At 48.4% G+C, this 15,879-nt stretch overlaps 1 protein-coding gene across 1 annotated transcript in view; it reads left to right on the forward strand.

The window, feature by feature from the left end:
* The window catches only part of LOC118944725 (trophinin-like), a 36,657-nt gene extending 27,677 nt beyond the window's left edge, over positions 1–8,980 (forward strand). Inside the window, exons 4-6 of the mRNA XM_036965249.1 lie at positions 2,024–2,123; positions 2,525–3,680; positions 8,618–8,980. Coding sequence (XP_036821144.1) covers positions 2,024–2,123; positions 2,525–3,680; positions 8,618–8,980 — 1,619 coding nt within the window. The remainder of the gene's footprint in view (positions 1–2,023; positions 2,124–2,524; positions 3,681–8,617) is intronic.
* The last annotated feature ends 6,899 nt before the right edge of the window (positions 8,981–15,879 follow it).

Here is a 15,879-nt window from a genome sequence, read left to right on the forward strand (position 1 = left end):
TTTGCCCAGAGTACGCATAACATTCGCACATCTGTACAAAACACTGGACTCCTGTCAAATGTACCTATGTGTGAGGTAGATTATTATTTTTTTCTCAAATTGCCGTAGATATGGTATTATAGGAGGACTGAATAGTTTGAAGCGTGTCTTTGAGGGTTTGGCCGGGGTAGGCAGTCATTGGCCGTTTGGCCGGGGTAGGCAGTCATTGACCGTTTGGCCTGGGTAGGCAGTCATTGGCCGTTTGGCCAGGGTAGGCAGTCATTGGCCGTTTGGCCGGGGTAGGCAGTCATTGGCCGTTTGACCGGGGTAGGCAGTCATTGGCCGTTTGGCCGGGGTAGGCAGTCATTGGCCGTTTGGTCGGGGTAGGCAATCATTGGCCGTTTGGCCGGGGTAGGCAGTCATTGGCCGTTTGGCCGGGGTAGGCAGTCATTGGCCGTTTGACCGGGGTAGGCAGTCATTGGCCGTTTGGCCGGGGTAGGCAGTCATTGGCCGTTTGACCGGGGTAGGCAGTCATTGGCCGTTTGGCCGGGGTAGGCAGTCATTGGCCGTTGGGCCGGGGTAGGCAGTCATTGGCCATTTGACCGGGGTAGGCAGTCATTGGCCATTTGGCCGGGGTAGGCAATCATTGGCCGTTTGGCCGGGGTAGGCAGTCATTGGCCGTTTGGCCGGGGTAGGCAGTCATTGGCCGTTTGACCGGGGTAGGCAGTCATTGGCCGTTTGGCCGGGGTAGGCAGTCATTGGCCGTTTGACCGGGGTAGGCAGTCATTGGCCGTTTGGCCGGGGTAGGCAGTCATTGGCCGTTTGGCCGGGGTAGGCAGTCATTGGCCGTTTGACCGGGGTAGGCAGTCATTGGCCGTTTGGCCGGGGTAGGCAGTCATTGGCCGTTTGACCGGGGTAGGCAGTCATTGGCCGTTTGGCCGGGGTAGGCAGTCATTGGCAGTCATTTGTCCTTAACTGACTTGCCTTTTTAAATTAATTAATTAAATTAGGAAACGATCCAAAGCACTCTTAGTTGACTAATTAAAACCCTGTTATTCATAGGCTACTTGGCTAATGGCCAGAGAAAAAGTATGCACCTATGCAATGCTTCTAAACCAGCATTGATTAAAGGGTGGGTAGGCTATGCTTGGTTTTTAATTCAATGGGGGATGGGGGGGACCCCATTTGTTTTTTAATGTTTCTAAATAGGAAATTCTCCAGCACAAAAAGAAACATCTCTTCTTCCATGGGAACTGTGCGTCATGGCAGGAAAGGCTGGGCTTTCGCTCTCTAAATACACTGGCCTTTCGCTCTCTAAATACACTGGGCTTTCGCTCTCTAAATACACTGGGCTTTCGCTCTCTAAATACACTGGCCTTTCGCTCTCTAAATACACTGGCCTTTCGCTCTCTAAATACACTTGGCTTTCGCTCTCTAAATACACTGGCCTTTCGCTCCCTAAATACACTGGGCTTTCGCTCTCTAAATACACTGGCCTTTCGCTCTCTAAATACACTGGCCTTTCGCTCTCTAAATACACTGGGCTTTCGCTCTCTAAATACACGTCATTGTCAACCGTATTACTGCTAAGTGCTGCTTCTTTTGTGGGTATTAAGACGTCCCATTAGCTCTCCATTAAATTGTCACTTTTACGCTTGTTTTTAAGGACACACCTCATATACTGCCAAGCTTCCCACCTCAGCGCAAGTGAGCTTATGTCGAATTGCATTTCGGGCTGGGAAATGTTGTTGAATTACCAAACCTGGCGTTAATACGGCTGGGAAATTATGTTGAATAGCCAAACTTAGCGTTAAGGCAGGAAAATGCCAGTGCACCAGTATTACTTGACCAAATTGCAAACTAACGTGCGTTTGACCCTTGCGCCTCCTTAGCACCAGAAAATAGAGCCCCCTGTGTTTTACAATGACTTTTTAGCTGATTTAACCAAAAATCGAGTCATGTTCAAATACATCATTGATTCAACATGTTCCTAAAATATGAATTACCTAAGCAAATATTCTTTAACCCAATTGTCCAATTGTAGGTCTGTCCTGGCAGGATGACATTACCCAGTACGTTGTTGCCAAAGAGCTGAGCAGAGTTCCTCACACCACACAGTCCCTAAAGGCCTCATCCTTTTCACAGTAAGGTTTACTAATAGATTTGAGAGAATGTAAAGTTGACCTCTAGGACTTCTCCCAGCTGGTCTATCCAGTATTTTGTCTCTGTGTAGCTGTAAATGTAAAGATGCTTACAAGAACTGAAAGTGGATTTAGACCAGTGAGCTTTTTCTCTAGACTATCCAACATTGTCTTGTGTGTCTTATACACCTCTGTGTAGTAGACGGAAGCAGCACTATGCTCAGGGCCCGTATTCAAAATGTGTCTCAGACTAGGAACAGGTCCCCCATGTCTGTATAACATTTGATTAACTATGACCTAGAAAGCTAAGCTGATCCTATATCAGCACTCCTATTCTGAGCACTTTGTTGAATGACTCTCTCTGATCTGCTAAACTCTCCCCCTTGGCTTGTACTCCCTACCAGAACCAAGCAGAGCTCCTCCAATCAGAGAGCACACCTCAGCAGCTCCTCCAGTCAGGGAGGATACCCCAGCAGCTCCTCCAGTCAGGGAGGATACCTCAGCAGCTCCTCCAGTCAGGGAGGATACCCCATCAGCTCATTCAATCAGGGAGGATACCCCAGCAGCTCCTCCAATCAGGGAGGATACCCCAGCAGCTCCTCTAAGCAGGGAGGATACCCCAGCAGCTCCTCTAAGCAGGGAGGATACCCCAGCAGCTCCTCCAATCAGGGAGGATACCCCAGCAGCTCCTCCAATCAGGGAGGATATCCCAGCAGCTCCTCTAAGCAGGGAGGATACCTCAGCAGCTCCTCCAGTCAGGGAGGATACCCCAGCAGCTCCTCCAGTCAGGGAAGATACCCCAGCAGCTCCTCTAAGCAGGGAAGTTACCCCAGCAGCTCCTCTAAGCAGGGAGGATACCCCAGCAGCTCCTCCAGTCAGGGAGGATACCCCAGCAGCTCCTCCAGTCAGGGAGAATACTCCAGCAGCTCCTCTAAGCAGGTAGGGTACCCCAGCAGCTCCTCTAAGCAGGGAGGATATCCCAGCAGCTCCTCTAAGCAGGGAGGATACCCCAGCAGCTCCTCTAAGCAGGGAGGGTACCCCAGCAGCTCCTCTAAGCAAGGAGGATACCCCAGCAGCTCCTCTAAGCAGGGAGGATACCCCAGCAGCTCCTCTAAGCAGGGAGGATACCCCAGCAGCTCCTCCAGTCAGGGAGGATACCCCAGCAGCTCCTCCAGTCAGGTAGGATACCCCAGCAGCTCCTCTAAGCAGGGAGGATACCCCAGCAGCTCCTCCAATCAGGGAGGATACCCCAGCAGCACCTCCAATCAGGGAGGATACCCCAGCAGATCCTCCAGTCAGGGAGGACACCCCAGCAGATCCTCCAGTCAGGGAGGATACCCCAGCAGATCCTCCAGTCAGGGAGGATACCCCAGCAGCTCCTCCAATCAGGGAGGATACCCCAGCAGATCCTCCAGTCAGGGAGGATACCCCAGCAGCTCCTCCAATCAGGGAGGATATCCCAGTCAGGCTGACAGCCACCAGGACCACTTGATAGTAGACCATCTCCAGTCCCTGCTCCGCATGCAGACATCTCCCATGGACCCCTTTACCTACCAACAGGTACTGTAGGCTACAGCCATGCATGTTAACACAGACACTCAGACACACAGCAAACTTTATATTGTAAAGATAATTTGTCCACTTTCGGTAAACTCTGTACAATACAACTATTGGGAGTTTACGCGCAAGCACCCTCTACTGAAGAACAATAGAATCACATCTGACAAGTCCAATGAACACCGTACCTCACATGAAGGCCCGCCTTCTACAGGTGATAAACTCGAGGTACCTCGCATGAAGGCCCGCCTTCTACAGGTGATAAACTCGAGGTACCTCACATGAAGGCCCGCCTTCTACAGGTGATAAACTCGAGGTACCTCACATGAAGGCCCGCCTTCTACAGGTGATAAACTCGAGGTACCTCACATGAAGCCCCGCCTTCTACAGGTGATAAACTCGAGGTACCTCACATGAAGCCCCGCCTTCTACAGGTGATAAACTCGAGGCATGAATTCCTCCCTTCAATTCTTCCTGCTCTTCGCCTGGACCTGAACAGAACATTTCACACATTTCTTAAGCAAACATTTAGAACAAAAAAATGTATCAGGCTTTACTCCAACTGAACTGTCCCACTTAAGGAGGGCATGCTCATCCTTCTGCATGTTGTGTGTTAAAGTTTGGTAACTATACTGAACAAAAAACGCAACACGTAAATTATTGGTCCCATGTTTCGTGAGCTGAAATTTAAGAAATCACAGAATTTTCCTACAGTCCAAAATATTATTATTTAGTAAGAAAAAAAAATGTACATCCCTGTTAGTGAGCATTTCTCCTTTGCCAAGATAATCCATCCACCTGACAGGTCTGGCATATGATCGAAGCAATCTTGAAGCGTGGAATCCGATTGGTCAGACCAGCGTTGGATAGACCTAAGCACGAGCGCTTCCTGTTTTAGTTTCTTAAGTTGACCTTATTTTGAAAGCTACATATGGTCAATTCTTAGCCCTTTCCTATGTAGCTTATCAGAGATAGACATAACGTGGAGAAAAAACTAAGTACAATTAAAAACAATGTTGAGCTAATATTCAGTCAATCAGGCGTGTGTGTGTGTGTGTGTGTGTGTGTGTGTGTGTGTGTGTGTGTGTGTGTGTGTAGACTGGAGCTGCTGACCCGGAAGCAGGGAGATATACACGGCTGTGACGATAACCAAGGAGAGTTCTCTTGGGTTCTCTCGGCTCCTCCCAGGCTTTCTGGAAGGAGGGTGGACAACACAGGAGACTGCTGAAGGGGGGACGGCTCATAATAATGTCCAGAACGGAGCAAATGGAATGGCATCAAACAGTCGGAAAGTGTTTGATATATTTGATACCAATCCACCTATTCTGCTCCAGCCATTACCACGAGCCCAACCTCCCGTGGTGGACAATGAGCTTATCGTAGGGGATGTAAGCAATGACACCACGCTTTCTGGCAGCTTTCTGGCAGCTTTCTGGTAGCTTCCATACGTTTTTTTCCCACCTCTGGTTCCTCTCAAGTTCTTGGCTCTCTCCAGAACAGCCGTATTGTCCTTGAACCTTAGGAACTTCACCACTATCAACCTGAGACTGTCACCTGGGCTCGTTACAGCGCGCTCCACCTCAATCTGCCTATGTTCCATCTGCAGCTTTTTTTCACTGATAATTGTTCTCACTTTCTCTTCAGTCTCCATCCAGGTGGAGACTCTGGTATGACATCCACAAAAACGTTGTTCCTCCTGGATTGTCCGTCTAGATAGTATTTTTTTCCTAGTCATCTGTAGTAATGATTCACAGACAGTGCTGATGTCATCTCGAATGGACTTACAGTTTGTCATCTTGCTGTAAGTCTGTCTCTATCATGACATCCACATTCTCCCGGGGAGAACTGCAAACTGTTCTAATCAGATCAGCCATTCTTTTGTTAGTTGAGTCCACCAGTATTTGGACAAAACACTTGAAGCTATTTTCCTGTTGCTGTAACAATTGCTTGTATACATCGTGTTGTTGATTTTAAAAGATCTTTAACTTTTGGTGGCATGATGATGGCAACGAAGGCTAATGTTGGTAAAACAACGTAATTCCAGCCAGCACAGCTCACAGGTCCAATGGAAACGGCAACAAACAGCAGGGATTTAAACAGCTACAAGCCCGGAACTATCCACGGTGCCAGATACAAAGGCTAACCACGTCGCGGGCTGTGTTCAAACTGTTAAAGGAAACGTGGCTAGCTTGATAGCTAGCAGCTAGGCTAGCTGCTTCGCCAAGCAACAGCTCTTCAGACTTTAGCGGTATCGCGGGACATATAGCAACAGTCCCAGCAACTGAGGTTAACTGTGTCGCGGGATCTGAATTAAACAGGTAGAATAGTAAAGGTAGAATAGTAAAGGTAGATTAGTAAAGGTAGAATAGTAAAGGTGGATTAGTAATGGTAGAATAGTAAAGGTAGAATAGTAAATGTAGATTAGTAAAGGTAGAATAGTAAAGGTAGAATAGTAAAGGTAGAATAGTAAAGGTAGAATAGTAAAGGTAGAATAGTAAAGGTAGAATAGTAAAAGTAGAATAGTAAAGGTAGAATAGTAAAGGTAGAATAGTAAAGGTAGAATAGTAAAGGTAGAATAGTAATGGTGGATTAGTAAAGGTAGAATAGTAAAGGTAGAATAGTAAAGGTAGAATAGTACACCATTTCAGCATGTGTTGTGCTCTGATGACATGTGACCTGTTACACACTACCCTGCTGTGGATGTAGCATGGGAATCCTTGGCTTCCGCTCATTGAGACACTTATAAGTGGAGTGGCCATCCTCCTCCCCCAGGTGCGGAAGGCATCCCGGTTTGGTGAGAAATAGCTGCCACTGGTGCTAGCCACAGTCAAGCGCTGCTTGCCTTATTTTCCAGACTTCATCGATTAGATGACCTGGGCCCAAGCTAATGTTGCATGGGTATTCCCACTTCATGGATGTGGAGGGCTTGGACAGTGCGGGGCTTGTCCAAGCGTCCTCTGGTGGATGGGATGGGAAACTAGCTGGCTACCTAGTCCCATTGGCTAACAAAGCGATGGTTAACCCCAACCCGTCACTCCCGAATAAGCACTGTCATTTTTCAGGGGGGCGCAGCTTGAGACCTTGAGATGCAATATGTCTCCACTTAGGGACACAGATCAAAGAATGGCTATAGATAATATGTCTCCACTTAGGGACACAGATCAAAGAATGGCTATAGATAATATGGCTCCACGTAGGGACACAGATCAAAGAATGGTTATAGATAATATGTCTCCACTTAGGGACACAGATCAAAGAATGGCTATAAAGCATATTACATAAATACATTTGATTGATTGGTTTATAAATACATTTGATTGATTGGTTTATAAATACAGTTGATTGATTGGTTTATAAATACATTTGATTGATTGGTTTATAAGTTCATTTGATTGATCCATCCATTACATAGTTAGTTCAACCGTTGAAGTTGCCATATTCAAATGACAGACGGTGTCACCAGCAAAGCACCCCCACATCATCACACCTCCTCCTCTGTGCTTCACAGTGGGAACCACACATGCCGAGATCGTCCGTTCACCTACTCTCTAATTTGGACTCATCAGACCAAAGGACAGATTTCCACCGGTCTAATGTCCATTGCTCATGTTTCTTGGTCCAAGCAAGTCTCTTCTTATTATTGGTGTCAATTTGACCATGAAGGCCTGATTCACGTAGTCTCCTCTGAACATTTGATGATGAGTTGTGTCTGTACTTGAACTCTGTGAAGCATTTATTTGGGCTGCAATTTCTGCAGCTGGTAACTGTAATGAACTTATCCTCTGCAGCAGAGGTAACTCTGGGTCTTCATTTCCTGTGGCGGTCCTCATGAGGACTAGTTTCATCATAGCACTTGATGATTTTTGCGACTGCACTTTAAGAAACTTTCAAAGTTCTTGAAATTTTCCGGATTGACTGACCTTCATGTCTTAAAGTAATGATGGACTGTCGTTTCTCTTTGCTTATTTGAGATGTTCTTGTCATACATTGGACTTGGTATTTAACTAAATAGGGCTATCTTCTGTATACCACTCCTACCTTGTCACAACAAAGAATTTCCACAAACACCTGTTAATTTAAATGCATTCCAGGTGACTACCTCATGAAAATGGTTGAGAGAATACCAACAGTGCACAAAGCTGTCATCAAGGCAAAGGGTGGCTACTTTGAAGAATCTCAAATCTCAAATATATTTTTTAGTTACTACGTGATTCCATATGTGTTATTTCATACTTTTTTTCAACAATTTAGAAAATGGTTAAAAAAATAAAATAAAAACTCTGGAATGAGTAGGTGTGTCCAAACTTTTGACTAGTTCTGTATATTCATATACTAAACTGTATATCAACCGTAAACCCACTGTATTTGTATATCTATTCATTCCCTTGAGGCTCTGTGCCTTCTCTACCTAGTTGTATATAATGTATGTAAACTTGGTTTAAACTCCGCTGTCAGTATTCTGTCTCTATATGTTGTCTATCACTAGCAGCACCATATCACCAGGTAACATTCTGAGTATGTTGTCTAGCAGCACCATATCACCAGGTAACATTCTGAGTATGTTGTCTAGCAGCACCTTATCACCAGGTAACATTCTGAGTATGTTGTCTAGCAGCACCATATCACCAGGTAACATTCTGAGTATGTTGTCTAGCAGCACCATATCACCAGGTAACAATCTGAGTATGTTGTCTATCGCTAGCAGCAACATATCACCAGGTAACATTCTGAGTATGTTGTCTAACAGTACCATATCACCAGGTAACATTCTGAACATGTATACATGTATTTGGAGATTCTCTCCATCAGGGAACAGAAGTTATAGTTATAACTGTACATTTTCAATGACTTTACCTGGCTACAAGTAAAGGTTTAATGTATGAAATCACTCACGCACACACACAGAACTCATCCGTAAACCATCTCTCTGTGTATTACAGCACAGATACCAGGAAGATATGGAGCGCTCCCTCCACCAGGGAGGAGGAGTCTACGCAGGGCTCCGCCCCTCCTCCAGATACCAACAGGCCAAACAGAGAGAGAGGGACCATCAACTGCTACAGGACGTCATCTCCCTCTATCTGTCCTCTTCCCCTGCACAGCCCTCATTCCGCCACCGGGGGGCAGCAGCCCTGCCGGCCCCACCCTACTACGAGGAACCGGAGCTGCCTCTGGACTATGTAGAGGACTACAGTCTGACAGAGCTGGCTATGGCTAGAGCCAGACAACAGCAGCAGCTTCCACAGCATGACTACAGCTCTCTGGCTGGGCTGGATGGTGAGTTAGTAGATCTGCTGTCTTAAAACCTCTTCGGGATCCCTTCTATCCTACTCCCACTCGAATCCCGTTAACGCGATTGATTTGACAACACCCAGTGAAATTGCAGTGCGCCAAATTCAAAAACAGAAATACTCATCATAAAAATTCATAAAACATACAAGTGTTATACATCAGAATAAAGCTTAACTTCTTGTTAATCCAGCCAAGGTGTCCAATTTTAAAAAGGCTTTACAGCGAAAGCAAACCATGCGATTATCTGAGGACAGCACCCCGCATACAAACACATGAAAATGAGATTTCAACCAGGCAGGTGCGCGACAAAAGACAGAAATAGTGATATAATGAATGCCTTACCTTTGAAGATCTTCTTCTGTTGGCACTCCAAAATGTCCCATAAATATCACAAATGGTAATTTTGTTCGATAATGTCCTTGTTTAGGTCCCAAAAATGTCAATTTATTTGGTGCGTTTGATTCACAAATACAACTCGCTCAACATTCCTGCAAAGTATCTAATAAGTTACCTGTAATCTTGGTCCAAACATTTCAAACAACATTCCTAATCCGACTGTAAAACATAAATAATCTATACAATTTAAGAAGGGATATACTGTGCTCAATACCGGACGAAAACAAAGCACGTTCCAGGTCGCGTTCAACAAAAGACTTGTGACACATGGAGCGGAAAAGAATACTTCTTCATTTCTCAAAAGAAAAACATCAACCAAATTCTAAAGACTGTTGACATCTAGTGGAAGCCATAGGAACTGCAAGCATATTTCTATTCAAAAGGCTTTACCAAAAACTAATGGAAAACATATTAACCTCAAAAAAACATTCCCTGGATGGATTGTGCTCGGGGCCAAATCAGTTCTGTTATACGCACAGACATTATTAAAACAGTTTTAGAAATGTCAGAGTGTTTTCCACATCTACTAATAATATGCATATTCTAACTTCTGGGCCTGAGTAGCAGGCAGTTTACTTTGGGCACGCTTTTCATCCGGACGTGAAAATACTGCCCCCTAGCCCAAAGAGGTTTTAATGTAGCTCCACCACTGGGCTGGATGGTGAGTTAGTGGGTCTGCTATCTTAATGTAACTCCACCACTGAGCTGGATGGTGAGTTAGTGGATCTGCTGTCTTAATGTAACTCCACCACTGGGCTGGATGGTGAGTTAGTGGATCTGCTAACTTAATGTAACTCCAGCACATGGGCTATCTCCCGAATCCCCTCTTAAAGATCTGAAGATCTTTTATATCAATAGCAGTCATTAATTATTCTTTACCTTGTTAGTCTCATTCCAAACGTCGTAAAATTCTTGCACATCTGCACGAACCCTAGTTTCCATAATGAATCAGCGATATACAAATTTAATGAATTATTTATTTACTAACTAAATAATCACAGAAATCCATAACAATCAAACAGTAGATATTGTTTACTAACAATGATAGGAAAGTCCCTAGTGGACTAAACAAAAACAGTTTGGGTAAAGCATGATAGATTCTGAGAGGAAAAGAGGGGGGGGGCGGAGGAAGACAATGGGAACCTATTCTTGCATAAATGTGAATACATATGCACTTTAACAATCGCTCGTTCGGATAAAGGAATGAAATCAGTATTTACGATTAAGCTGGTGATGCGAGGCTCTGGTTTGCCCAGTCGAGGTCGCCATTATCCCTTTGTAGATTCTGCCGGGTCGTCGTGGAGTGAGATGTTCATCTCACTTGCGGTCTTCTGCGTCGGTCAATGTTTTTACTAGATTTGCTACCTTTACAGCTGCAGTCTGTTAGGCTGTGATCTAGGACTCTCTTCTTCTTGAGAGATCAATAGTTCAGAGTTCATACCATTTCACGTGTGGAGCAGGCGCTCACGTTTTCTATTCTGTAGAGTTGAAATTAGAATTAGCCCTTTTTAAACGTGAGGACAAGTCCACATGGTATTTGGAACTGACATGACTTTGGGTCACGGGGGGGGGGGATTTTTATAAAAATGTAGAAAAGGGGTTGGTTCATCATTTACAACCACTGTCTATTCACTTGGGCGTGGCCACTTGGCTGGGCATGAGTTACCATTAGATCAAAACCATTCATTTTAGAAGACTTAAATAACATTGTAATCTTTTCAAAAGTATTCTTATCAAACATTTTATCCAACCTGTAGATGCAAGCCTCATAATTGAGGAAAAGCAGGGTAATGTGGCTGTGCGTTTCTTTTTTTTCCCCCATGGTATCACAATGGTGAACAAAGTGGACGGATCGTAGCTCCCCCCCCCCCCCCCCCCCCCGCCCATTTACACAATTTCAAAAATATATATATTGTTCAATTCTCAAATTCTGGGACGTTGTGCAATTGGGCGGGAGAGTCCCTTTGTCTTGGGCGGGAGATTCCCTTTGTCTTGGGCGGGAGATTCCCTTTGTCTTGGGCGGGAGAGTCCCTTTGTCTTGGGCGGGAGATTCCCTTTGTCTTGGGCGGGAGAGTCCCTTTGTCTTGGGCGGGAGATTCCCTTTGTCTTGGGCGGGAGAGTCCCTTTGTCTTGGGCGGGAGATTCCCTTTGTCTTGGGCGGGAGCTTCCCTTTGTCTTGGGCGGGAGAGTCCCTTTGTCTTGGGCGGGAGATTCCCTTTGTCTTGGGCGGGAGATTCCCTTTGTCTTGGGCGGGAGATTCCCTTTGTCTTGGGCGGGAGATTCCCTTTGTCTTGGGCGGGAGAGTCCCTTTGTCTTGTGCGGGAGATTCCCTTTGTCTTGGGCGGGAGAGTCCCTTTGTCTTGGGCGGGAGAGTCCCTTTGTCTTGGGCAGGAGAGTGCCTTTGTCTTGGGCGGGAGAGTCCCTTTGTCTTGGGAGGGAGATTCCCTTTGTCTTGGGCGGGAGAGTCCCTTTGTCTTGGGCGGGAGAGTCCCTTTGTCTTGGGCAGGAGAGTGCCTTTGTCTTGGGCGGGAGAGTCCCTTTGTCTTGGGCGGGAGATACCCTTTGTCTTGGGCGGGAGATTCCCTTTGTCTTGGGCGGGAGAGTCCCCTTGTTCTGGGCGGGAAAGTCCCTTTGTCTTGGGCGGGAGAGTCCCTTTGTCTTGGGCGGGAGATTCCCTTTGTCTTGGGCGAAAGAGTCCCTTTGTCTTGGGCGGGAGATTCCCTTTGTCTTGAGCGAAAGAGTCCCTTTGTCTTGGGCGGGAGATTCCCTTTGTCTTGGGCGGGAGAGTCCCTTTGTCTTGGGCGGGAGATTCCCTTTGTCGTTTCCGGGAGATTCCCTTTGTCTTGGGCGGGAGATTCCCTTTGTCTTGGGCGTGAGATTCCCTTTGTCTTGGGCGGGAGATTCCCTTTGTCTTGGGCGGGAGATTCCCTTTGTCTTGGGCGGGAGAGTCCCTTTGTCTTGGGCGGGAGATTCCCTTTGTCTTGTGTGGGAGATTCCCTTTGTCTTGGGCGGGAGATTCCCTTTGTCTTGGGCGGGAGAGTCCCTTTGTCTTGGGCGGGAGATTCCCTTTGTCTTGGGCGGGAGAGTCCCTTTGTCTTGGGCGGGAGAGTCCCTTTGTCTTGGGCGGGAGATTCCCTTTGTCTTGAGCGAAAGAGTCCCTTTGTCTTGGGGGGGAGATTCCCTTTGTCTTGGGCGGGAGAGTCCCTTTGTCTTGGGTGGGAGAGTCCCTTTGTCTTGGGCGGGAGATTCCCTTTGTCGTTTCCGGGAGATTCCCTTTGTCTTGGGCGGGAGATTCCCTTTGTCTTGGGCGTGAGATTCCCTTTGTCTTGGGCGGGAGAGTCCCTTTGTCTTGGGCGGGAGAGTCCCTTTGTCTTGGGCGGGAGATTCCCTTTCTCTTGAGCGAAAGAGTCCCTTTGTCTTGGGCGGGAGATTCCCTTTGTCTTGGGCGGGAGAGTCCCTTTGTCTTGGGCGGGATATTCCCTTTGTCTTGGGCGGGAGAGTCCCTTTGTCTTGGGCGGGAGAGTCCCTTTGTCTTGGGCGAAAGAGTCCCTTTGTCTTGGGCGGGAGATTCCCTTTGTCTTGGGCGGGAGAGTCCCTTTGTCTTGGGCGGGAGATTCCCTTTGTCTTGGGCGGGAGATTCCCTTTGTCTTGGGCGGGAGAGTCCCTTTGTCTTGGGCGAAAGAGTCCCTTTGTCTTGGGCGGGAGAGTCCCTTTGTCTTGGGTGGGAGATTCCCTTTGTCTTGAGCGAAAGAGTCCCTTTGTCTTGGGCGGGAGATTCCCTTTGTCTTGGGCAAAAGAGTCCCTTTGTCTTGGGCGGGAGATTCCCTTTGTCTTGGGCGGGAGAGTCCCTTTGTCTTGGGCGGGAGAGTCCCTTTGTCTTGGGCGGGAGATTCCCTTTGTCTTGGGCGGGAGAGTCCCTTTGTCTTGGGCGGGATATTCCCTTTGTCTTGGGCGGGAGAGTCCCTTTGTCTTGGGCGGGAGAGTCCCTTTGTCTTGGGCGAAAGAGTCCCTTTGTCTTGGGCGGGAGATTCCCTTTGTCTTGGGCGGGAGAGTCCCTTTGTCTTGGGCGGGAGATTCCCTTTGTCTTGGGCGGGAGATTCCCTTTGTCTTGGGCGGGAGAGTCCCTTTGTCTTGGGCGAAAGAGTCCCTTTGTCTTGGGCGGGAGAGTCCCTTTGTCTTGGGTGGGAGATTCCCTTTGTCTTGAGCGAAAGAGTCCCTTTGTCTTGGGCGGGAGATTCCCTTTGTCTTGGGCAAAAGAGTCCCTTTGTCTTGGGCGGGAGATTCCCTTTGTCTTGGGCGGGAGAGTCCCTTTGTCTTGGGCGGGAGAGTCCCTTTGTCTTGGGCGGGAGAGTCCCCTTGTTCTGGGCGGGAAAGTCCCTTTGTCTTGGGCGGGAGAGTCCCTTTGTCTTGGGCGGGAGATTCCCTTTGTCTTGGGCGGGAGATTCCCTTTGTCTTGAGCGAAAGAGTCCCTTTGTCTTGGGCGGGAGATTCCCTTTGTCTTGGGCGGGAGATTCCCTTTGTCTTGGGCGGGAGATTCCCTTTGTCTTGGGCGGGAGATTCCCTTTGTCTTGGGCGGGAGATTCCCTTTGTCTTGGGCGGGAGAGTCCCTTTGTCTTGGGCGGGATATTCCCTTTGTCTTGGGCGGGAGAGTCCCTTTGTCTTGGGCGGGAGAGTACCTTTGTCTTGGGTGAAAGAGTCCCTTTGTCTTGGGTGAAAGAGCCCCTTTGTCTTGGGCGGGAGATTCCCTTTGTCTTGGGCGTGAGATTCCCTTTGTCTTGGGCGGGAGATTCCCTTTGTCTTGGTCGGGAGATTCCCTTTGTCTTGGGCGGGAGAGTCCCTTTGTCTTGGGCGGGAGATTCCCTTTGTCTTGGGTGGGAGATTCCCTTTGTCTTGGGCGGGAGATTCCCTTTGTCTTGGGCGGGAGAGTCCCTTTGTCTTGGGCGGGAGAGTCCCTTTGTCTTGGGCGGGAGATTCCCTTTGTCTTGGGCGAAAGAGTCCCTTTGTCTTGGGCGGGAGATTCCCTTTGTCTTGAGCGAAAGAGTCCCTTTGTCTTGGGCGGGAGATTCCCTTTGTCTTGGGCGGGAGAGTCCCTTTGTCTTGGGTGGGAGAGTCCCTTTGTCTTGGGCGGGAGATTCCCTTTGTCGTTTCCGGGAGATTCCCTTTGTCTTGGGCGGGAGATTCCCTTTGTCTTGGGCGTGAGATTCCCTTTGTCTTGGGCGGGAGATTCCCTTTCTCTTGAGCGAAAGAGTCCCTTTGTCTTGGGCGGGAGATTCCCTTTGTCTTGGGCGGGAGAGTCCCTTTGTCTTGGGCGGGAGATTCCCTTTGTCTTGGGCGGGAGAGTCCCTTTGTCTTGGGCGGGAGAGTCCCTTTGTCTTGGGCGAAAGAGTCCCTTTGTCTTGGGCGGGAGATTCCCTTTGTCTTGGGCGGGAGAGTCCCTTTGTCTTGGGCGGGAGATTCCCTTTGTCTTGGGCGGGAGATTCCCTTTGTCTTGGGCGGGAGAGTCCCTTTGTCTTGGGCGAAAGAGTCCCTTTGTCTTGGGCGGGAGAGTCCCTTTGTCTTGGGTGGGAGATTCCCTTTGTCTTGAGCGAAAGAGTCCCTTTGTCTTGGGCGGGAGATTCCCTTTGTCTTGGACGGGAGAGTCCCTTTGTCTTGGGCGGGAGAGTCCCTTTGTCTTGGGCAAAAGAGTCCCTTTGTCTTGGGCGGGAGATTCCCTTTGTCTTGGGCGGGAGAGTCCCTTTGTCTTGGGCGGGAGAGTCCCTTTGTCTTGGGCGGGAGATTCCATTTGTCTTGGGCGGGAGATTCCCTTTGTCTTGGGCGGGAGAGTCCCCTTGTTCTGGGCGGGAAAGTCCCTTTGTCTTGGGCGGGAGTGTCCCTTTGTCTTGGGCGGGAGATTCCCTTTGTCTTGGGCGGGAGATTCCCTTTGTCTTGAGCGAAAGAGTCCCTTTGTCTTGGGCGGGAGATTCCCTTTGTCTTGGGCGGGAGATTCCCTTTGTCTTGGGCGGGAGATTCCCTTTGTCTTGGGCGGGAGATTCCCTTTGTCTTGGGCGGGAGATTCCCTTTGTCTTGGGCGGGAGAGTCCCTTTGTCTTGGGCGGGATATTCCCTTTGTCTTGGGCGGGAGAGTCCCTTTGTCTTGGGCGGGAGAGTCCCTTTGTCTTGGGCGGGAGATTCCCTTTGTCTTGGGCGGGAGATTCCCTTTTTCTTGGGCGGGAGAGTCCCCTTGTTCTGGGCGGGAAAGTCCCTTTGTCTTGGGCGGGAGAGTCCCTTTGTCTTGGGCGGGAGATTCCCTTTGTCTTGGGCGAAAGAGTCCCTTTGTCTTGGGCGGGAGATTCCCTTTGTCCTGAGCGAAAGAGTCCCTTTGTCTTGGGCGGGAGATTCCCTTTGTCTCTGGGGCGGGAGAGTCCCTTTGTCTTGGGTGGGAGAGTCCCTTTGTCTTTGGCGGGAGATTCCCTTTGTCGTTTCCGGGAGATTCCTTTTGTCTTGGGCGGGAGATTCCCTTTGTCTTGGGCGTGAGA

This window comes from Oncorhynchus mykiss, chromosome 3 (assembly GCF_013265735.2).
Source record: "Oncorhynchus mykiss isolate Arlee chromosome 3, USDA_OmykA_1.1, whole genome shotgun sequence".
NCBI lineage: Eukaryota > Metazoa > Chordata > Actinopteri > Salmoniformes > Salmonidae > Oncorhynchus > Oncorhynchus mykiss.